The sequence below is a fragment of the Myxine glutinosa genome, chromosome 2 (assembly GCF_964187855.1).
Source record: "Myxine glutinosa chromosome 2, kmMyxGlut1.1, whole genome shotgun sequence".
NCBI lineage: Eukaryota > Metazoa > Chordata > Myxini > Myxiniformes > Myxinidae > Myxine > Myxine glutinosa.
Genome location: NC_136262.1, coordinates 135,742,411 through 135,767,937, shown reverse-complemented (window position 1 = coordinate 135,767,937; position 25,527 = coordinate 135,742,411). Strand labels below are relative to the sequence as shown.

The window sequence follows — 25,527 nt, the reverse complement described above, 5'->3', positions numbered from 1 at the left end:
TTCCCTAAATCTCGTCTTCTGAACAATGTCGTCTTTACAAAGTACCAGGCTTTTTTTTTCTTTCTTTGTATACAAGATCGAGGCTCGTGTAAGAGCTAACAAACATTGATCACAAAAAGACAACCTGACACATAAAATATAAAACATATGATAAAGGGAGCGGGAGACAAGATGGGGAGAGACGGGGAAGCACACAAGTACAACATTTGAGAGCAGGGACATCGTAGTCAGGTTCACTATGTTTTTTCGTTCAAAATTTTTGGAAATTAGCAAAACTATACATTTTTGGAATATTCAGAGCATGAGGAATCCAAAAATTAATGTTTACATTTGCGTCGACACCTTTGCGAAAATGACACTCAGGACAGTGATGAAGATCTGTAAAAGCATATTCCTGAACGGTATAGACCTCGTAGATCCTGTGTATAGGACTTATAGTTCAATCTGATACTACCTATAATTTCCTATAACAACCTATAACTTCAAAGGACTTGCAATATCATGTATTATGTAATACAGTTATATCACAAATATAAAGACAATGGTTTTCAATTACCTTTGTTTGTTGCTTTTCTATAATCCTGAGCACTATTTTGAGGCCTTTATTGGATTCCTTGACCCAGAAAACATAGGATTAACATATTTAATTAAGTCTCTAGGTTGACTAGAAGCCGAGATAGCGCAAAATATGTATTTTATGGTGGCCATTTTGAAAATCCAAAATGGCGGTCATGCAGGTGTCTGTGCAAATGCCAACATTGATTTTCGGATTCTCCATGCTCTGCTGATTCCAAAAATGTACAGGTTTGCTAATCTCCCAAAATTTTGAACAAAATGATATTTAGGACTTCTTCCAAAAACTAAAAACATGGACACTGCTAGGACTTCCAGGTAAGAAGTTGGTATTTCAGAAAAGTGGATCTTGGGTGAATTAGCGGGGGTAGAAAAGATCAAGGTTTTCGATGGGAGAAGATAAGAGATGGTGGTGAACAGCTGTTTTAAAGACCTGGAGGGAGGAGTGGGATTGAAGAGAGTGAGGGAGTTTGTTCCAGAGGCGGGAGAAAAGAGGAATGAAGGAGTGAAGGTGAGCAGAGAGTCTTGATTTTGGCAGTTTAACCATAAGAGGGTTGCAGGCAGATCTTGTGCGACCTGTAGGAATATTTGGGGGACAGAGCACAGATAGAGCTGGGGGAGCTAGGCCGGAGAGGAGTCGGTAGAAGACCGAAAGTCCACCTACCTGCCACGCCCTTGGGGTAGCTTCATCGTGGGAAATTCCAAAGGAGGTTTGTTTTGACTAGGTAATAGTTTGACTACTAAAAAGGGCATCTTTTAATTTTGTTCTTCTTCTTGGTGCTAAAGTTTATTATTGTGCTTAAAAACACAAGATGTAAACGTGCATTTCGTACTTTTATTGTTACTTCTACTTTCATCCTAATTCTTGAAGATCTACAATCATGCGAAACCCCTCAAAATGCAAAACAGTAATGTCCATAGATAAACTTGGCAGGGGGCTCGTCTTCTGATTCCCCATTTATTTATCTTTCTTTCACTCTTCCTCGTACTCTGTAGCTGCTACTAACACAATAAATTTATTTGGGGAAATTGGCACATGAGGATGACGTAAAACTGAAAAAGACGGATCAGACAGCATTTGCTTGATTACCATGATTGCATTGTTTACATGAAGACCGCCATTTTGTTAAGCGGTGCCGATCACTCTGTTGCGTTGGAGTGCTTGTTTGAGTGCTTTGAATTGAGCAGGCTGGCATTTATTATTTATCAAGTTGGTCTTTATGGATAAACACCAGAGGCCTTTTGACGGGGGATTAGGATTCCCTGTGCTTCGGCTAATGCTGCCTGCAGTCCGGATGCGGACCGCGGTCTGCCTTTTGAGGACCATTGGCACTCTAATTACACATTTATTTCCGATGCAACAATGACTAAATTAACTTGTCTTCCTTTTAAATTCCACGATGAGCAAGCAAAGAGGCTCCTTATGTCTATCCGTATCGGTATTCGCTCCCTACACTCTTCACTTGTCCATTCTTTACTCCAAAACAGCTGCACAGAACTTTATAAAACTTTTAATGGATAATGCAGCCTTATGGTCTTTATTTTATTACCATCCTGATGTCATGTTCACATACTTAATGGCATACCTCTATTTTCAATACAATTTCAAATATTAGTTTCGCATGATAGGAAAAGGATGATTGGATCATGTACGCATGTTATGGGTATGATAGATCCGGTTGCTCTCACACATACAATACATTATATTTGCCATTTAAGATATTTATTTTCTAAATACTGTCTTTCACCTCCATCAGAGGAAGCAAACTACAATGATGTCCCATAGGTTTTGGTGCTGGTAGCTAGATTGCTAGTATTTTTCTGTAAATTGTACAGTATATCGTGCATGTGGGAGAAGGGTTGGTACCTAGAATTGCTCACAAAGCTTCTAAAAGACTCCGAAAATACTTTGGGAAGTACCTGAGACAAAGGGATGTGCCTCTGCGCAACCGAAAGAGTTGGAGAAACTTTCTCAGTTCGCCCAAATCACTGAGGTCTTGCAGCTTTCCGTACTGCAAATTCCGGATGATGTGAGCAGGTGCAATGCCTGAAGGATCGTAAACGGGCACATTCTACCAAAACCCCCCAACAGGTCACAACCAGTGAATGGATGTTGAACCTTGTGGGAGTGCCTCCTGTCGTAATGGCAGGCTTGGTGATTTATTCAATGGATGTCAGCAATTGAAAAGATGATGCTGTGCATCACTACCAACAGCAATGGCCACCGACTCTTCTACAAAGGACATCTTCACGATGTGAAAATACACACATCTTGTGCAAGCTGTTATTCACATGGGAACAAGATGTACTAGGCAGACTTCATTGGGGAGACACATTATCTAGTTTTATGGGACGATCGTAGCTGGGGCTTGTGAATTTAAAGTAATGATATTTACTATTAATCATGTTGGTTGGGGGAGGGGAGTGGAAGCTGTGAGGGCTGTTATATATATATATATATGTATATATATATATATATATATATATATATATATTGTTTGTTTGGCTCAGCAGCCACAAAAGGAATTATCCTAGATTCTTGCATCTATTGCGAAAAGGAAAATTGATGAATCTCCAGTAGTGTGTGTGTGTGTGTGTGTGTGTGTGTGTGTGTGTGTGTGTGTGTGTGTCTCTGTGTGTCTGTGTCTTGGTCCCCCGGTCCCCCGCCTTTTGGGTGATATGAAGAATATATCTGTGTAATGTGAAAGCTAAATCTTGACCGTTTTTTGAAATATCCCATACACAAACCAAGTTCCCGAGATGGTTGCCATGGCAACATAATTCAGCCAATCACAGCCATGATGTAATCAGATTGAGATAATGTCCAAAGGAACAGATATCTGCAATATGAAAGCTAAATGTTGAACGTTTTAAAAAATACCACGTTCACACAAGTACATGGATGGATGATCGGTCAGTTGGACGGAGCTCATTCTAATGTCCCCATCTCTGACCTTGTCGTAGGGGCGGAGGCCAAATTACTATTTGAATTACAGATTCCGTACTCGCAGTGGCCGGGTAAAAGTGTCTGTGCTAGCAGAAGCAAGTCGCTGAAAACGCACACACAGCACATGTGCGTGAGGCCTCGTTAGCATTGATACGTCATTTCAAAAGTCATGCATGGTTGCCTGTTGTTCTTCCGCTCCATTTCGTTCATCTTATCACGTGCTTGTGAGAGTCGACACTTCTTTGGCTGTTTCCACAGAGCCACCTCAGCGCTGGTGAGTCTGGCAGTTCAATCAGACCTCTGACTGGGACTGCAGGCTGGCGTCTTACTTCAGGTCTGGTCTCCTCTATCGACCACCTCTGAATATCAACTCAGCATGGGAATTCTTCCACAGAAACCTTCTCTCTCTCTCTCTCTCTCTCTCTCTCTCTCTCTCTCTCTCTCTCTCTCTTTCATTCGGATCCGGATTATGCAAAGATCCATCCCATCTTGTCTTCATTCATCACACCCTTCTCCCCAGTCCACTGAATCATGTGGTGAGGCCTTTACCTGCAAACGACTTCTTATAAGGGAAATCCATCTGAAAGTAACCTGAGATAATTCCACAAAATCGACATCATATTTGTGTCCATTCTTGGGACAGACAGGAAGCAATATCTGGACTACCTGAAGACTGAAAACGTGTCTCCTTCCTCAAAAACCTGGTGGTGCCTTGTTAAGTCTGTCTCTAAAGTATGGTCCCCTCCATCCCTCCCCTCACTTTAAATGGCACCACAACCGACTACACTCATGAGAAAGCCGAATGTGTTTGCTTCCAAATCACGTGTGTTTAAAAACCTGCTCTGTTGGACTTGCACATCCTCTTTCTGCTCTCTTGCACATCCTCTTTCTACTCTCTTGCACATCCTATTTCTGCTCTCTTGCACATCCTCTTTCTTCTCTCTTGCACATCCTCTTTCTGCTCTCTTGCACATCCTCTTTCTACTCTTGCACATCCTCTTTCTGCTCTCTTGCACATCCTCTTTCTGCTCTCTTGCACATCCTCTTTCTACTCTTGCACATCCTCTTTCTGCTCTCTTGCACATCCTCTTTCTGCTCTCTTGCACATCCTCTTTCTGCTCTCTTGCACATCCTCTTTCTGCTCTCTTGCACATCCTCTTCTACTCTCTTGCACATCCTCTTTCTACTCTCTTGCACATCCTCTTTCTACTCTCTTGCACATCCTCTTTCTACTCTCTTGCACATCCTCTTTCTACTCTCTTGCACATCCTCTTTCTACTCTCTTGCACATCCTCTTTCTACTCTCTTGCACATCCTCTTTCTACTCTCTTGCACATCCTATTTCTGCTCTCTTGCACATCCTCTTTCTACTCTCTTGCACATCCTCTTTCTACTCTCTTGCACATCCTCTTTCTACTCTCTTGCACATCCTATTTCTGCTCTCTTGCACATCCTCTTTCTACTATCTTGCACATCCTATTTCTACTCTCTTGCACATCCTCTTTCTGCGCTGTCCTCCCTATCATTTGCCCTTAGATCAGGTCACTGAAAAGATCAGACCTGCGTGCCCCACCATTCTAAATTTCCTATAAGATTTACTTCCATAAGGGTGTTTGTGGTTTATAGTATTTTTACTGCTGATAGAGGACGGTAAGGTGTTTATACATGTTAACACGGTGTTTGTTCAGGAGGAAAAAAACCCTTGGGGAGGGGGGCAACTTAAATCGCTACAACCTCCATCTGTGACCCTTAGTCAAGTTTGGTTGAGATTGGATAAGTAACGGACGAATGTATTGCAGTCAAAAAAATCAGTCAGACAGTTAGACAGACACCAAATTGCGTGTTTTAGTATGATGATTCTGGCCTCCTGCCTTTCTCTACAAACTCTCTGCCTATGGTATCCAAGGCCACCTCCACACATGGCTTACTGACTTTGTCTACTGTCATAGCCAAATGCGTAGCTCTAAATGGGGTCCTCTCATCACCTGTCTCCCTATCAAGGCTAGAGTGCCTCAAAGCAGTGGTCTGGGCCCAGTCCTATTCCTAATCATCATCAACCATCCCTCTGACTCTCTAGAAAATCCTTTTTATCACTCTGCAGTTGACTCCACCCTCTGCCGTGACCACCGGGGGTTCACCACCACCACTCTGCCGGTCCCTCATCTATCAGATAGGCAGGCAGCATCTTCTTCTCTCTGCGGACGTTGATGGAATCACAAGCTTGGCATACGTCATTTAATCCTGACTAATCTTGCACTGTCACTCAGTCTCTCCAGAAAGACCATGAGATGAACCTTGCCTCCACCCACACCCCACATTCCTCCCCCATATACTTCCTTAACAATCTTTTTGAAGTCGCTCAGTCACTCAAACCTTTGGGCCTCTCTGTCAGCCATTATGTTTTTGGGGAAATTACATATCTAAGTTGGCTTCTAAAACCAGCCGCCAACTGGGAAATCTACACTACCGGTCAAAAGTTTTAGAACACCTCAATTTTTCCAGTTTTTATTGAAATTTACGCAGTTTAATGTCTCAATGTACTCTGAAATTAAGCACAGAACAAATAAACAATTGGAGATAAAAAAGGAAATCACAGAATCATTTTGTTTAACAAAATTTAATTTAAATTTTTGACTCAGCAAAGTCGCCACCTTTTGCAGATATAACCGCCGAACACACTCGTGGCATTCTTTCTACAATGGAAATCAAATATTGTTCGGGAAGTTCTTCCCAACACTGTTGCAGAAGTTCCCACAAATGTGTTGCACTTGTAGGTTGCTTTGCTTTCACCCTTCTGTCCAGTTCACCCCAAACCAGCTCGATGGGGTTTAAGTCTGGAGACTGTGCTGGCCATTCCATGATTTGAAGCCTCCCGTCTTGTTCTTTTCCTCGAAGGTAGTTTTGACATAGCCTGGAGGTGTGTTTAGGGTCATTATCTTGCTGTAGGATGAACCCCTGACCAACAAGGCGTATACCAGAGGGTATTGCATGGCGCTGCAAAATGCTGTTGTAGCCGTTTTGGTTCAGGGTGCCAGTCACTCTGTGCAAGTCGCCGAATCTGGATCCAGCAAAAGAGCCCCAGACCATCACGCTTCCTCCTCCATGTTTGACAGTTGGTGTCACACACTGAGGAACCATCCTTTCGCCGACTCGACGGCGTACAAAAACCCTGTGTGATGAACCAAAGATTTCAAATTTTGATTTATCGGTCCATAAGACCTTCTTCCAGTCTTCAGTAGTCCACTAGTGGTGCTTCATGGCCCAGACAAGCCTCTTTTTCTTATTTTGCCATCTTAGCAATGGCTTTCTTACTGCCACTCGACCTGTCAAACCTGCAGCTCAAAGTCTTCTCTTCACAGTTGAAACTGAGACTTGCTTACTTCGACCAGTGTTAAGCTGTGCTTGAAGCTGTTGTCCTGTGAGCCGCTAATCACGCAAGCTGTTGACTCTCAGAAACTTGTCTTCTGATTCTGTTGTGGCTTTGGGTCTGTCAGACCTCTTCCTGTCAGAGTTTCCTCCAGTTTCCAATATGCTACTTCCTGCAGTGCAATATTGTCCAAATAATGCTTCAGAGGGTGTAATAACAGTCTGTTCCAATACTGCTTTTATATAGACAGGGGTTTGTAATCAAGTAATCAGCAGAGGTTGGGACACCTGTAGGAATTGTTTGCATCAATTTTCAAGGCTTAATTTACTTACATTGCTGCAGAACAGCTGTAAGTTGTTAACCCATTACTTGCTCCCTGAAGAAGGCCTTTTTTTTTTTTACAATATAACTGCAATTTACATTCTTTTCCCGTTTTTGCAAACCGAAACTTTTTTTTTAACCTCGAGCAGTTTACTGCTTACCTTTGTACCATTTCAGGTTATTCACTGGACATTAAACTGCGTAAATTTCAATAAAAACTGGAAAAACTGAGGTGTTCTAAAACTTTTGACCGGTAGTTTATGTCGTACAAAGTCTTTCCTTGGCACATCCACACTTTTATCTACGTACAAGGCTTTCATCCGCAGCTTGATGAAGTACTGCTCACCCCTCTGGACTGATACCTCTGCCCCCCACCTTGCTCAGCTTGAGGCTGTGAAAACCAAGGCCTTCAAAATCATTGGTGTCTCCGGTGATGAAACCGAGTCTCTTGGCCTTTCACATTGCAGACAGATGGCTGGTCTCTGTCTTTGACTTCCTCCTTTCTGATCTTGAAATTTCTGCTCATCGCCGGTACCCTGAAACAAGTTACAAACTCATGCCCCAACCTCCAGAGGCGACTGTGTCAGTTGCACATTTGTGTCCCCAGCGGATGATGCCACCTGCGATCATGTGCTGCATACGATGAATAAGAAGAAGGAGAACGCTGTCTCCTTGTACCCTTTTCACTTGATGCAAGGCCTGAGAGACGAGGAATTGGATATTTGATTTCATTACTCAACATCATAAATAAATTGCTGGGAACGCGACAATCTACGGTGGCATTTTGTTTTTGGTATCGAAATTGCAGAAAATTGTGACTTTTCAAAGGAGTTTGTTTAAAAAAAAAAAAAAAATTTGTATACAAGATCGAGGCTCGTGTAAGAGCTAACATCAATCACAAAAAAGGACAAACCGACACTCAAAACATACAATAAAGGGAGCGGGAGACAATATGGGGAGAGAGAGGGAAGCACACAAGTACTACAGCAGAGAACAGGGACATCGGGAGATCTGTGGGAGGGCTTGGGGGGAGGAGGCGTGGGAAGGCGGGGGTAGGGGGTGGCAGAGGAATAAAACACATGGACACTGCTAGAACTTCCAGGAAAGAAGACGGTATTTCAAAAAAAAGTGGATCTGGGGGTGAATTAACGGGGGTAGAAGAGATCAAGGTTTTGGATGGGGGAAGATAAAATGTTGTTAAAGTTTAAGGAAGCAGCATTTATATTTCTGTTACAAAAACTATTTCTTTGGTTCCTTTTGAAATTCTATCCAAATCACCCAACTGCAGGCAAAATGAAGCGTTGTTTGGATTCTGCGCTGCAGTTTCTCTCCAGGTGTAGGTCTTTAAAAAGCTTATTCTGCTAGATGAGCCCCGTGGGCCGAAGAAAAGTAGCTTCTTTTGGAGAGGAAAGCCCGCAGTGCCAATAAAAGCTTTCAGTGTATGTTTTTTATTATTGGCCCAATTTCTCAGCAGGAATCTTGTAATGGAAGTACCTGGGTTAACCTGTGCCAATCCACACCGGGGTGTCGAGTTTCGTTCCGTTTCCTCCTGTGCGTTTCCGATTTATTGCGCATGCTTCGAAAGCTTCTCCAGGCCCGGCAGGGACGAAGTAATGTCTGCAAGAGTTCAAGGGTTACATAAAACTGCCTCTCGCCGCCATGCCAAGGTCTCCGTGGGTACCCTGTTGTCGCCCGGGCTCCCTGAACGAACGGTAACCAGCGTGATCCTTGTGTGCCGCTATCGGTGCCGATTGAGCACAGGTTTCTCTTGTGAATGTTCTTCTCTCTATTACCGATAGAGGAATGCAAACCTTTCGGTTGACAATATCGAAATAAATGTTTAATGTTATTTGATACACTAGTGCACCCGCAGACTCCGGGAGGGGCAGCGTCATTCCTCTTTGGGGTAGCTAGATTACAGTAGATCTATGGTCGGATCTCAAGAACATTGGGTGTGTGTTCATTTACCAAGTTTCTTGTGAAGAGATCGCCAAGTGGTTTAAGCATTCGAGCAAGCACTCCATTCAAAACCCTTAAGGAACGGCTGGCTTGGCAAGCGCTAGCTAGCTGCTTGGTAAATGAGCACACCCCGGTTTTCCTCCCTTTCAGTTTCATATCAAACAGCAGGAGCGAGTTTCAAAAGTTCGCTACCAAAAATGCCACGGTAGCGGCAGAAAGGGCCATATTATTAACCCAACATTTGTGGGTTATATAGAGTACTTTAGGAGTCGCGGAAGGCGAGAGAACGAGGCCATTCGTAGGGTTCGAAGATGGTTTATTGTAACAGCAAGATCCAGCACACTAAACTCGAACGGAAGTCAGCATGCTTATATAAAGCCAAAAGCCCTCTTCGGAGGGCGTGGCTCCGGCAACCGCGTGTGCGTCACGTCCGCACAACCACAAGTCCAACAGGCCCGTGCACGTGTATTATGCCCAAATAAGGTAATCACATAAGGTAACCGCCACATGCGGTTACCTGCACATAAGGTAACCGCCACGGTACAGTAGATCTTCGCTCAGTTCTGTAAGTAAACCTTACTTCACGAATGTCGGGATTCCTCCAAATTTCTTCATTTAGTGTTATAAAGAGCATTAGCGACTGTTTAAAAAGCTAATCATACGTGTTTGTGGTGTATAATATTTTTACTTCCTGTAGAAGCTGTTGCTCCCACAGAAACGCCATCATAACTATAAGCTATTTATACACGTTATCACTGCAGGAAAAACGCCTTGAGTAAGTGGGACATTATTAGTATTAATATTGTTTTGTACTAACATTAACAATATGCGATTATCATTAATTTTGTTATTAAAAGCGTCTTTGTAAAAACGCCATGATAAATCTTCTTATTTGGGAAAACGCCACGATAAATCTTCTTATTTGGGAAAACGCCACGATAAATCTTCTTATTTGGGAAACGCCACGATAAATCTTCTTATTTGGGAAAACGCCACGATAAATCTTCTTATTTGGGAAAACGCCACGATAAATCTTCTTATTTGGGAAAACGCCACGATAAATCTTCTTATTTGGGAAAACGCCACGATAAATCTTCTTATTTGGGAAAACGCCACGATAAATCTTCTTATTTGGGAAAACGCCACGATAAATCTTCTTATTTGGGAAAACGCCACGATAAATCTTCTTATTTGGGAAAACGCCACGATAAATCTTCTTATTTGGGAAAACGCCACGATAAATCTTCTTATTTGGGAAAACGCCACGATAAATCTTCTTATTTGGGAAAACGCCACGATAAATCTTCTTATTTGGGAAAACGCCACGATAAATCTTCTTATTTGGGAAAACGCCACGATAAATCTTCTTATTTGGGAAAACGCCACGATAAATCTTCTTATTTGGGAAAACGCCACGATAAATCTTCTTATTTGGGAAAACGCCACGATAAATCTTCTTATTTGGGAAAACGCCACGATAAATCTTCTTATTTGGGAAAACACCACGATAAATCTTCTTATTTGGGAAAACGCCACGATAAATCTTCTTATTTGGGAAAACGCCACGATAAATCTTCTTATTTGGGAAAACGCCACGATAAATCTTCTTATCTGGGAAAACGCCACGATAAATCTTCTTATTTGGGAAAACGCCACGATAAATCTTCTTATTTGGGAAAACGCCACGATAAATCTTCTTATTTGGGAAAACGCCACGATAAATCTTCTTATTTGGGAAAACGCCACGATAAATCTTCTTATTTGGGAAAACGCCACGATAAATCTTCTTATTTGGGAAAACGCCACGATAAATCTTCTTATTTGGGAAAACGCCACGATAAATCTTCTTATTTGGGAAAACGCCACGATAAATCTTCTTATTTGGGAAAACGCCACGATAAATCTTCTTATTTGGGAAAACGCCACGATAAATCTTCTTATTTGGGAAAACGCCACGATAAATCTTCTTATTTGGGAAAACGCCACGATAAATCTTCTTATTTGGGAAAACACCACGATAAATCTTCTTATTTGGGAAAATGCCACGATAAATCTTCTTCTTTGGGAAAACGCCACGATAAAGCTAAATTAACATTGATATACACCTCAACACGCAACCCATTGACGGCCATGGTGGGGGAAACCCGCTCGGGGGAGAAACCCCCCTTGGGGAGGTTTGGGGTGGAATGTGCTACAACCTTCATTATGTAACCCTTGGTCATCCGGTCAAGTTTGGTTGAGATTGGATAAGGAAGGACGGAATGTATTGGCGTTAAAAATTCATCACACAGACGGACAGACACAAATGGCGTATTTTAGTATGATCACATGCAGCCTTAAGCCATGGCATGAGGGGATGTTTACCATCTGAGATATCTATAGAGCAGGAACCATGTATGCCTCACATCATCGTAACTTTTGCCTTGCGTCGAGGTGTCGTACAATCTTACACCTGACACCTCGTCAAGATTTCCTATATAAACTGGGTAAGGCATGATAATCCTCGTGACGATCTTGTTCTTCGATGATGCCGTGAATGATTATCGTGGTGTTTGAGGGCACATTTTCGATGTTTGGACATGGCAGCATTCGAGGTCGAGACCCAGAAACTGCTGGGGTTCTTTGGGCCATTTCATCTGAACTTGCAAATTGAAACATCACAACAAAGCACAGGAAGAGCCGCGTTCCTTCAGAGATCTGATGATGCCAGGAACTTCCAGCCTTTGAGCATCGTTACCAGACAAACAGGGCAAGCAACTGTCGAATATAACCAGGAACACCTGGGACATTAAGATATCTGTCCAAATGTTCACACAGACTTTACACCATTGGACTTCAAAACAGGATGTCGCTCTTGGTCGCATTGGCGACACAAAGGAAACGGAGCGGAATGTGTCTGCGTCGTGTCACTCACCGACGCTTTGCTTCTTCGCTAAGAAAACCTCATCACAAGAGTACAGGCCGAATATCGTATGCTGGGCACAAATATGTACCACCTGCACCCCCTTTCCATCCCTCAAACAGCTTACCCAACTTGCAGGCACAAAATTGCGAGGCCGACGCTGAGATAAGTGATGGCGGCGCCTCGCTGAGCGACGTTTCCGTAAGCTGTCGCCCTGGTTACCCCGCATGTGTTTGACGTTGCTTCTCCCCGATACATTTTATCATTCATGCTGCTGTTCGAGCACGATGTACAATGAACATCAAGGGAAGAGAGAGAGAGAGAGAGAGAGAGAGAAACAACAAATCTGCACTCTGGTAGCCATCTGGAATGTCGAAGTTCTTATATCCTCAGATACAGAGACATTCACAACTGAAAGCCTCTTCCTAAAAGCCTCTAATTGAAAATCGAATGTCCGTGGCCCATTTTGAAACCTTTTACTGAAAATAGAATTGGAAAAAAAGAAGAAGATAATTGTAAAAGCTGCTTTGTTGAAGCCACAGAGATGAGGGCAGCAGGAAGCACAACTGCCTCTTGTGGCCCAAGTATTCCGTTTGCCTCTTGATCGGATTTCGCTCCGTCCCGGAGAAACCTTTTATCTCTCTGCGCTTCGTGTAAGAGGCGATCACATGTCATGGAGAGTTGGACAGCACGTACATTACTGTGTCCCCAGGGGTCTCCATCCCGACACGCAAGCTCAACGAGACAGATGTGGAGTTACCTTGTTGCCAAGAAAAGAGAGCAATATAGGTTGTATGAAGGTACCTGAGAGCACGGTGTTGTGATTGCCAATTAGTCCAGGAGCCAGTTGTCCGTCCTAAAAAACATGGTCTATCTGGCTCCGAGGTAACTCGTAAACCTTTATACCGGACACCTGGCCCGATGCAAATAACTTCAGAAAGATTGCATAGTGCTCGTGTAGGCCAGAGTTTAAAACGGCCAACTCGGAACTGCTTCTTACAAGTTGCGAACAATAATAGGGAGGGAGACCTCAAGGCCTTCCATTTTGGATAGATTGGGAGGAGGTGTTGCAAAAGAGAACAGCTGCTCCACCGTATGGCGCCGCAGATGTCAAGTGGGCAAGAATGGCGGACATGACACCGAGGAGATGCTGCACACAGATAAAAATGAATGAGAGCACGCACCTTGAAACGTTCATGAAATCATTTTGTTTTCGGCCACAATCCCGGGATCCCAAGTGCAATGTATCGTCAAATCATCACTCGCATAATAATTGCTTGATGGCCCCAAAGTGTGCGTTTGGATGTCTAATGACACATTTGCACACAGATGTTACATCATTCCTCCCAACTGTGAATGCACATTCAGGAGACTGATGTTGCCGGTGTGTGCAGTGGCTTTCACCATGACCTCTCTGAGTGCGAAATGGTTTTTAAAATATCATAAAGCATTTTAAACTTGGAAACGGCGCCAGGAATGGATTACATTCGAAAACAAGGCCGGAAATTTTACAATTCAGACGCTCGCCAAGGGATGAAGATTATGGTAGACATGAAGATGAGTGCTCTATGTTAAAGTAGATCTGTGTGTGTACACACACACCCAGACAAATACACACACAGACACACCCAGGCACTCACACAGATACATACACACACACACACACACACACACACACAGACACACACACACACACACACAGACACAGACACACACACAGACACACACACAGTCACACACACACACACACAGACACACAAACACACACACACAGACACACACACACACACCCAGACAAATACACACACAGACACACCCAGGCACTCACACAGATACATACACACACACACACACACACACACACACACACACACACACACACACACACACACACAGACACAGACACAGACACAGACACACACACACACAGACACACACACAGTCACACACACACACACACAGACACACAAACACACAAACACAGACACTCACACACACACACACACAGAGACACACACACACACACACAGACAAATACACACACAGACACACCCAGACACTCACAGATACATACACACACACACACACACACAGAGACACACAGACACGCACACACAGACACACACACACACACACACACACACACACACACACAGACACACACAGACACAGACACACAGACACGCACACACAGACACACACACACACACACACACACACACACACAGACACACACACAGTCACACACACACACAGACAAATACACACACAGACACACCCAGACACTCACACAGATACATACACACACACACACACACAGACACACACACACACACAGACACACACACACACACACACAGAAACACACACACACACACACACACACACAGACACACACACACACAGACACACACACAGACACACACACAGACACACACATATACACACACACATACACACACACACACAGACACACACACAGCCACACACACACACAGACACACACACACACACACAGAGAGACACACACACACACAGACACACACACACACACACACATACACACACACACACACACAGACACACACACAGACACACACACACACACACACACATACACACACACACACACACAGACACACACACACAGACACACACACACAGACACACACAGACACACACACACACACACACACACACACACACACACACACACACACAGCCACACACACACACACACACACACACAGACACATTTCTCCCATGCAAAACCTTGATCTTTTCTACGCCCGTTAAAACACCCCAAATCCACCTTTTTCAAATTCCGACTTCTTTCCTGAAATTCCTAATATTGTCCATTTGTTTTATACCGTGCACCCCCTCCCTTCGCCCCCCCTCGCCCCCTTTACCCCGCACCCAGCCCTCTCCCTTCCACAGATCTCCCGATGTCCCTGTTCTCTGCTGTTGTGCTTGTGTGCTTTCCTCTCTCTCTCCCTCTTGTGTCCCACTCCCTTTATCATATGTTTTATGTATCCATGCATGTTCTCATGTTTAATGAGTTGGCTCTTACACGAGCCTCGACTTTGGATACAAAACAAAATACCAAAAAACAAGATATCTCAATAAGTTGTGGACGGATTTGATTGAAATTTGACAGAGATGTAGCGGATGTGGAAGGTCTAAATGATTCGATTTTGGTGAAGATCCGGATTCGGATCCGGCTACTAGAATTTTTAAAGTGATTCTTTACCATAGGGTCAAAATTACATAGCAGGATATCTTACAAAGTTGTGGATGGATTTGGATGAAACTTGGTGGACCGGTTGTGTGTGTGACAAGGAAGAACGAATTCAATTTTTGTGAAGATCCGGATCCGGCTAGTAGAATTTTTATGTCATTCTTCACCGGGAGAAAAGAGGAGGAGCAGGAGAGAGAAGCACAACAACAGTAGAGAACATGGACATCGGGAGATTTGTGGAAGGAAGAGGGCTGTGGTGGAGTACACGGGATAAACAAGATGGACACCACAAGGACTTTCAGGAAAGAACTGAATTTGAAGGAGGTGGATTTGGGGTGGATTAATGGGGGTAGAAAAGATCAAGGTTTTGGATGGGGGAAGATAAGAGATGGTGGTGAACAGCTGTTTTAAAGACCTGGAGGGAGGAGATGGATTGAAGAGAGTGAGGGAGTTTGTTCTAGAGGCGGGAAAAAAAGAGTAAAGAGGAATTAAGGTGTGCAGAGAGCCTAGGTTTTGGCAGTTTAACCATAAGAGGGTTCCTGGCAGATCTTGTGCGACCTGTAGGAATATTTGGGGGACAGAGCACAGATAGAGCTGGGGGAGCAAGGCCGGAGAGGAGTCGGTAGAAGACGGAAAGACCACCTACCTGCCTGCGGTGAGTGAGTGAAAGGCCCTCGGAGATAGCGTCATCGCGGGAGATTCCAATGATTCTGATATCTTTGGTTTCAACAGCGTGAAGACGAGCTAGGTGTGAGGCACAGAGGTTTCGTGCACAGACAGAGCGTTGTGGGTATGTGCAGGAGGTTGTGCCATCCGTAGAGTGTGATTGGCTTTGGATGAGACCTTAAGGCAACTACTGCACTCACAGCTGCTAGTTCTCTCTAATGGGGGTTAAATATTTCATCTTGCCTTTCAACAAGTAAATACAAATCACGTGCATAATGTCATGGTTGGGGTTGGGGTTGGGGTTAAAATCCAAATTGCTGACCTAGACTTCCCTTGGCAAGGCAATTGCAATCCACCTAGTGTATTCTTTGTCCTAGGTTACCCTCTTGACAGAGCTCATTATCTTGTGATGTAAGTGTAAATATGTATCGGTTACCTCGCATCTAAAGGCGAACAACCTTTATTTTACAGGATGCGTCCCTTTGGTTGTTGTCTGCTCGGTCAGGTTTTATTGTCTTCATTCATAATAAATGAGCACCAGGCACTCTTACCTTCGCTTTTTTCTTTATGGGTCTATGGTGGTGTGTACCCTACACCTGCCCGTGATTTGCCAATGCCGATGATGAAATGAATCGATTTGATTTTGAAATGTTTCAGGATGTTCTTGAAATAATTTGTTTTTCATTTAGTATTTTAAACTTCAGAATTAGACGTCGTTTGTCAGAGTGCGGGTTGTTGTATGCATCATCTCGTGTTTTGCTGTTTAATAATAATAACAGTAATAATAATACTAATAATCTACAATATAAAATACAATGTGTGTTTGTGTGTTTGTGCAGATGTCTGTCCCCCTTCATAAGGGAAGGTTTTAAAGTTATTTTAACACGAATGTGTGTTCACTGCGGTCTATCTTTTTAGGATGAAACAAACTCGAAAAACATTTTCCATAAAAGAGTAATTGTGTCTCTATTGGAATTGTAGACGGCGGCTTGTAAACCGAGCCTCAAGGGCGGTGTACAGAAGCGTTTTTTTTTTTAAATAACAATAAATACAAAGCACAGGGAGGTGACATGTGCTGCACGTTATGTACAACATGTGCAGAGTAAAACGAGTGTTCATTTACATCCGTATGATGTCTCATAAATAAAGAAAATAAAAGCGCACCTGACACTAGGCCCAGGCTTCAGACATTTGCACGCCCACGTGGCTGCAACGTCGAATAAACTGTTCCCACCTTTTTTTTTTTTTTTTTTTTTTTTTTTGTATACTGAATCGAGGCTCGTGAAAGAGCTAACATTTACTTCACAAACAAATCAACCAGACAAACAAAACACACAAAAAGAGGGAGCGGAAGACAAGATGGGGAGAGAAGGGGAAGCACACAAACACAACATTTGAGAGCAGGGAGATGTGTGGAAGGGGGAGGGCCCGGGGGGAGGAGGCGTGGGAAGGGGGGGGGGGTGGGGGAAGGAGAAGTATAAAACACAAGCACACCAAGGACTTCCAGGACAGAAGTTGGTATTTCAAAAAAGTGGAATTGGGGTGAAATTAGCGGGGGTAGAAAAGATCAAGGTTTTTGATGGGGGAAGATAAGAGATGGTGGTGAACAGCTGTTTTAAAGACCTGGAGGGTGGAGTGGGATTGAAGAGAGTGAGGGAGTTTGTTCCAGAGGCGGGAGAAAAGAGGAATGAAGGAGTGAAGGTGAGCACAGAGTCTTGATTTTGGCAGTTTAACCATAAGAGGGTTGCAGGCAGATCTTGTGCGACCTGTAGGAATATTTGCGGGACAGAGCCCAGAGAGAGCTGGGGGGGGCAAGGCCAGAGAGGAGTCGGTAGAAGACGGAAAGACCACCAACCTGCCTGCAGTGAGTGAGTGAGAGGCCCTTGGAGTTAGCTTCATCGCGGGAGATTCCAATGATTCTGAAAAGCTCACCTTAACTCACCTTAACTTGCTCACCTCAACTCTTTCATTCCGCTTTTCTCTCGCCTCTGGAACAAACTCCCTTCAATCCCACTCCTCCCTCCAGGTCTTTAAAACAGCTGTTCACCACCATCTCTTATCTTCCCTCCATCCAAAACCTTGATCTTTTCTACCCCCGCTAATTCACCCCAGATCCACTTTTTTGAAATTCCGACTTCTTTCCTGGAAGTCCTAGCAGTGTCCATGTGTTTTTTTTTACCTTTCCCACCCTCCTCCCCCTTTCCCACGCCTCCTCCCCCCAAGCCCTCTCCCTCCCACAGATCTCCCGACGTCCCTGCTCTCAAATGTTGTACTTGTGTGCTTTCCCCTCTCTCCCCATCTTGTCTCCCGCTCCCTTTATTTTGTCGTATGTGTCCGTTTGTTTTTTTGTCATTAATGTCAGCTCTTACACGAGCCTCGATCTTGTACACAGAAAAACCAAAAAAAAAAAAAAAAACCCATAAAACTGTAAAGAGCACCCATAAATGTTCCTTCTTTGAGACGATACAATAATAAATAATTGAGAACCAATAGTGATAGTGATCGTGATAGAGTAGTGTTGACTAGATCGAAGTCGGTCACCTAAACAACTGATCTACCAACGGACTACCATAGTACCATACTAGAGTACCACACCATGCTATGGTACCATAGTACCAGACTGCCATAGTCATTATGGATTGCTTGCTGCCTTTTTCATGAGTTATTGCAGCACCATAATGATGGATGGCTTCTTTCTCAGACAAGTCTTTCTTATTGACGATGCTCAGCTGGCAAGGCCTGTCTTTGTTACAAAAATGGTTTGATCGATGCTTCCGATTGGTCACTTTGCTTTTCACCCTAATTGATTGTGAATGATGGAGTACTGACACTAAACTTACAGAAATTGTGTTTGATAGCGGCCATGGACGATGCTTTCAAACAAAACATGAATACCTGTGTGCTATACAGCAGGTTAATGGCCTTTTCACATCATGTTGTCATATTTTATTCATACCACAGCAGATGTGGCATAACTGTTACCTAAGGTATGTACCTTTATGACACCCGATCCTCCCTGCGCACAGTTCTCTTTGTGCTGAGAACACTCATTAGGCCTCCAACGGTCACTTGTGGCACCTTACGGTTTCTCGGCCACGCGTGGCGGGAATGGTAATTTTTTTAGGAAGAACCCATAATCCCACTTACCGCTTTTCACCCACGGATTGAATTGGGAAAGGTATGTCGAGCCGGAGTCACGGCGCCGTGGCAATGACCTGGGCCCAACTGCACTCACCCATGAAATCGATTCCGGCATGGCAAATGAGAGTAACAAGATGGGGCACGCAGGATACATCAGCCGATGTGCTGTGTCTCCTATGCTAATATGGGATTTGTACATGATGCTACAACTCACATGTACGAACTAATTTCTCACATGTACGAACATGCAATTCTGACGAACTAATTCAAGGTAAATTCAAACTTAAGTTATCAGAGTGATGCCAATGCGGAGTAAATTGTGGCTGATTGTGATTCTGTGCCCTAAACACACCTGACGGAAAACAAACATCACTTAAACAATCTGTGATATGAACACAATCAAATTGACGACATATGTCATTATCTGGTAACATGTCCTTTGGGATCTCACAATGCGTGAACCGGAACACGTCGAAGCGATGATTTCCTACATCACGGCCTGATCCAGATTTTCATAAATGTGGAGTAGATAAATGTGGAGTAGATAAATGTGGAGTAGATAAATGTGGAGTAGATAAATGTGGAGTAGATAAATGTGGAGTAGATAAATGTGGAGTAGATAAATGTGGAGCAGATAAATGTGGAGTAGATAAATGTGGAGTAGATAAATGTGGTGTAGATAAATGTGGAGTAGATAAATGTGGTGTAGATAAATGTGGAGTATATAAATGTGGAGTAGATAAATGTGGTGCAGATAAATGTGGTGTAGATAAATGTGGTGTAGATAAATGTGGAGTAGATAAATGTGGTGTAGATAAATGTGGAGTAGATGTGGTGTAGATAAATGTGGACTAGATAAATGTGGAGTAGATAAATGTGGTGTAGATAAATGTGGAGTAGGTAAATGTGGAGTAGATAAATGTGGAGTAGATAAATGTGTAGATAAATGTGGTGTAGATAATGTGGAGTAGATAAATGTGGAGTAGATAAATGTGGAGTAGATAAATGTGGAATAGATAAATGTGGAGTAGATAAATGTGGAGTAGATAAATGTGGAGTAGATAAATGTGGAGTAGATAAATGTGGAGTAGATAAATGTGGAGTAGATGTGGAGTAGATAAATGTATGGTAGATGTGGAGTAGATAAATGTGGAGTAGATGTGGAGTAGATAAATGTGGAGTAGATAAATGCGGAGTCGATAAATGCGGAGTAGATAAATGTGGAGTAGACAAATGTGGAATAGATAAATGTGGAGTAGATAAATGTGGAGTAGATAAATGTGGAGTAGATAAATGTGGAGTAGATAAATGTGGAGTAGATAAATGTGGAGTAGATAAATGTGGAGTAGATAAATGTGGAGTAGATAAATGTGGAGTAGATAAATGTGGAGTAGACGCGGAGTAGATAAATGTGGAGTAGATGCGGAGTAGATAAATGTGGAGTAGATAAATGTGGAGTAGATAAATGTGGAGTAGATAAATGTGGAGTAGATAAATGTGGAGTAGATAAATGTGGAGTAGATGTGGATTAGATAAATGTGGAGTCGATGCGGAGTAGATAAATGTGGAGTAGATAAATGTGGAATAGATAAATGTGGAGTAGATAAATGTGGAGTAGATAAATGTGGAGTAGATAAATGTGGAGTAGATAAATGTGGAGTAGATGTGGAGTAGATAAATGTATGGTAGATGTGGAGTAGATAAATGTGGAGTAGATAAATGTGGAGTAGATAAATGTGGAGTAGATAAATGTGGAGTAGATAAATGTGGAGTAGATAAATGTGGAGTAGATAAATGTGGAGTAGATAAATGTGGAGTAGATAAATGTGGAGTAGATAAATGTGGAGTAGATAAATGTGGAGTAGATAAATGTGGAGTAGATAAATGTGGAGTAGATAAATGTGGAGTAGATAAATGTGGAGTAGATGCAGAGTAGATAAATGTGGAGTAGATAAATGTGGAATAGATAAATGTGGAGTAGATAAATGTATGGTAGATGTGGAGTAGATAAATGTGGAGTAGATAAATGTGGAGTAGATGTGGAGTAGATAAATGTATGGTAGATGTGGAGTAGATGCGGATTAGATAAATGTGGAGTAGATAAATGTGGAGTAGATGCGGAGTAGATAAATGTGGAGTAGATAAATGTGGAGTAGATAAATGTGGAGTATATAAATGTGGAGTAGATAAATGTGGAGTAGATAAATGTGGAGTAGATAAATGTGGAGTAGATGTGGATTAGATAAATGTGGAGTAGATAAATGTGGAGTTGTTGTGGAGGAGATAAATGTGGAGTAGATAAATGTGGAGTAGATGTGGATTAGATAAATGTGGAGTAGATGTGGAGTAGATGTGGAGTAGATAAATGTGGAGTAAATGTGCACCTCTTGTATAATATTTAGCAGGGGTCGGATTTTCCACAGACTCTGTTGGGAAGAAACTGCAGCTCATTCTCTCTCTTCCAGTTAGAGGTGCGTCTGGACGTATGACATGTGAAGCCATCTTCTCTCAGTAAATGGTCACTGTATTGCAAAATACCTTCCTGGTATATTAAAGCATGGCATTATGCAATATGGAAGATATTTTATGCACAAAAATGGTGCCACATGCATCCAGAACCATGCACCATTGCAAGGTACAAATAAATTTTCATCCACAATTTGATATCCTCAGTGGTGCGAGACTTATTGGTCCAAACTTCATCTTGTAGCAAGATGACGATCCAAAACACTCATCAGGAAAAAATGAAACGTACATGGAAAGGAATGAGCAAGCCAAACCCTAACCCCAACCCTAACAATCCTAACCCTAACCCTAACCCGAACCCTAATAACGCTAACCCTAACCCTAACTTAAAACATACATACAAAGGAAAGAGGAAGCTGGAGTCCTTAAAAGCATGGAATGACACCCACAAAGCCAAGATCTAAATAACATTGAAGTTGTAGGGACAATTTGGAGAAAGAAAAAAAAGTAAAAAAAGAATCCCAGCAACTTGGCTGATCTTTAGAAGATGTTGGAGGAATCGTGGAATATGATTCCGCAAGTTTATAACAAAATGGACATTATTTAAATATCTGCACTGATCGAATGCTGGAAGTTTACCATCCATGGTCTTCCAAGGCAGTTGGAGCAATTATTGACCAAGATTCTGAGGTCAATCATCTTCACTCCGACATAGGATTTGAATGATTCTTTCCAGGTCCATCACTCATCCACTCATACAAAACTTACCATCGGATGTCATCATTTCCACTGCCAGGCCAAGGATCCCCTCCAAAGGGAATATGCTGTATATGTTGTGGCTCCTGCTGACTGAATCATTCTTACGCTGCATTCACTGACATTTATGAAGTTTACAACGTCATTTTATGTACAACAATTCATAGCTGTTTAAATGAATGTTTACATCATTTTGTGGTTGCATTTTGTGGTTATTTTCATGGGGCACCTGGAAAAATGAAGCAAAATGTGGTATGCTTGTGTGGCACGCAGAAGCAGCAAAGGATTCATGCACATGAAGGTGTCTCGTACGAAGGAGCACAAGTACATCCTGGGACAGAACAGCCTGCCCTTCGACACGGTTCCTGAAGTCATTCACCACTACAGCAGCCGCAAATTACCCGTAAAGGGTGCCGAACACCTCTCCCTCCTCTACCCTGTGGCCGTGCGCACTCTCTGAACATCACACTTGGTGCGAGATGCCATGCTGATTGCCATCCCTGCAACGTTTATGGCCCTCATGAGGTCCCCGAGATTTTTCATCAGAAAGTCGAGAAGACCTTCGGCCTAGGTCCGAGGCATTGAGCCCTGAAGTCAGCCTGGGGCAATGAGGCCTCAGGGTTGTGGCTGTTACGCCTCGCTTGCGCACCATTACATAGGCTATTATACACTGTAATTGCAGATCAAACATGACCTGTAACGGACCAGGCCGTAGACTTCTCATATTCCCACTGTATGCTCTATTGTGTGCAAACTTTGGTTCGTACATGTAAGCCTCATACACAGTATGTGAAATGCTTCATAAGGCTACTGACACGACTTAGCACTGAGGTTAGCAGCCATTGGCTACAATGGCAAATAATTCTAATCCGAGTTAAGAGCATAATAATCTAATTTATGTCATCGCTTTGTCACACAAAGTGCCCTGCAAGGCCCTGCAAGTTTGGGATCCAGAGGCAAAGTAATCAGAATGATTATTTATACTGTTTGGCTTCTAAAGTTGGGACAGTGTTTTGGTTTTATTGTTTCTTTTTTAAGTAGACTGCAGAAGGACTGGAGCCTGATGCCAGGTCGTATCTTATGCACCGCCATTTTGTAGAGATCGGAACACTCTTCGGAGGAGTCTGTAGCAAATCGGCTTTTCCCAAGCACAATGCAATTGGAAGTTCATAAAGAGGAATTTTATTAGGATGCGTCAAGCTGGCAAATCTATGCTTTTGCATTTTTATTTTTTATGTAGCAATTTTAGGATAATCTCATGAACTCTCAGTTTCTGCCGTATCTGATTCAGCGATTCGTATCCAGAAGTTGGCAAGGGCAATTAAACATGGATAGTCATTAGGATCGCTTTGGATTAGGAAGAATGGAGGTCAAAGCCGAGGAGCGGGGAAAACCAGAAAGCAGAGGAGAGGGGAAAACCAGAAAGCCGAGGAGCGGGGAAAACCAGAAAGCCGAGGAGCGGGGAAAACCAGAAAGCCGAGGAGCGGGGAAAACCAGAAAGCCGAGGAGCGGGGAAAACCAGAAAGCCGAGGAGCGGGGAAAACCAGAAAGCCGAGGAGCGGGGAAAACCAGAAAGCCGAGGAGCGGGGAAAACCAGAAAGCCGAGGAGCGGGGAAAACCAGAAAGCCGAGGAGCGGGGAAAACCAGAAAGCCGATGAGCGGGGAAAACCAGAAAGCCGATGAGCGGGGAAAACCAGAAAGCCGAGGAGCGGGGAAAACCAGAAAGCCGAGGAGCGGGGAAAACCAGAAAGCCGAGGAGCGGGGAAAACCAGAAAGCCGAGGAGCGGGGAAAACCAGAAAGCCGAGGAGCGGGGAAAACCAGAAAGTCGAGGAGCGGGGAAAACCAGAAAGCCGGGGAGCGGGGAAAACCAGAAAGCCGAGGAGCGGGGAAAACCAGAAAGCCGAGGAGCGGGGATAACCAGAAAGCCGAGGAGCGGGGAAAACCAGAAAGCCGAGGAGCGGGGAAAACCAGAAAGCCGAGGAGCGGGGAAAACCTTGCAACGTCTTCGATGCCATCTACATTTTAATGGTGGAATTGCAGAATGTTGACTCTCCCGCACCCACAGGTATCACCATCTCTCCTACACCTTCCTAACCTTTCACACTCTCCTACCTTCGCTTCGCTCCGCTAACCTGACACCTTCCTCTTTCTTTCCTTTTTTTTCCCTCATTTTATCGCTTCCCCACTTCTTCTATCCTTGTGCGTATAACATGTGGATGGCCCTTTATTCTTTTGAGTGAAGTAAGTACACCAATCTGCCAAGGCCTGGCCACAGACCAGCTTTCACTGTATTTCTCTTGTGTTCGAAATGCATAGTATTTGTTCTTCCTTTGCTTTGTTTACGGAGCTGCTAATTGGTGATTCACAAGGGATGGACCTTTGAGCTTTTCCAAAGTGAAACAAATTTTTCAAGGAGTCAATCAGCAAGAGTAGCTCAACTTTTGGCCCAAAGGTAAGTCCTTGGATTTCATTAATGTGAGAACATCAGTTTAGGCTTTTTGTTTACAAAAGTTAAAGATTGAAATGTTTCTTTTACACAAACTGCAAATTTTACTGAAAGTTTCAAGAGCTTATTCATAAAATCTGAAAGTGTTTCCAAAAACTGAGTGAGACATGCTCTCCCTCTATTGATATATTCACCTATATTTACTGCTACCCGTAACAAAGTTCAATTTTCCGATGATCAGGTTTGGGGGGGGGGGGGGCGGTGGAGAGGAGAGTGAGCGATGGAGATGGAGGAAAAATGTAAAATGTGTAACAAACAATCCTCCGTTATGAGAATAATTCTGCTTTTAAAAGTAAAATGTCCCATGAAATGTTGGTGAAAATGAAGAAAGTGTTGACATGTCGTATAAACTCAAACCGTTCCCCCTCCCGGCCTCATGGTAATGTCATTTCTCCCGAGCTTGAAGTGCTACATTATTCATGTGTAAGAAAGGGAAGCGATTTGTCCACGAAGCAGCTTCGTTTCTCATCACAAGTGGCTCGACAAACCTGTAACGGATGTACATTCCATTCTGTGCACAAAACAGGTTACATCGGTGTACTTGTGAAAGGTAACGTACAAACTAGTCAAGGAGAAGGCGTTTGGCTATGGGGATAGTCTGAGATAGGCCCCATTATAACCCAGGTATAGTCTACCCTAATCCTAAACCTCATCAGCACGAGTGGAGTAAGGTATATGCTTATA

At 43.3% G+C, this 25,527-nt stretch overlaps 1 protein-coding gene across 3 annotated transcripts in view; it reads left to right on the top strand.

Moving 5' to 3' along the window:
* The window catches only part of LOC137421213 (SH2 domain-containing adapter protein F), a 221,881-nt gene extending 196,672 nt beyond the window's left edge, over positions 1 to 25,209 (top strand). For all 3 annotated transcript variants that reach the window (XM_068107039.2, XM_068107038.2, XM_068107037.2), the window contains one exon: positions 22,610 to 25,209. In XM_068107039.2, coding sequence (XP_067963140.1) covers positions 22,610 to 22,796 — 187 coding nt within the window. In that variant the 3' untranslated portion in view covers positions 22,797 to 25,209. The remainder of the gene's footprint in view (positions 1 to 22,609) is intronic.
* Positions 25,210 to 25,527: the final 318 nt, after the last annotated feature.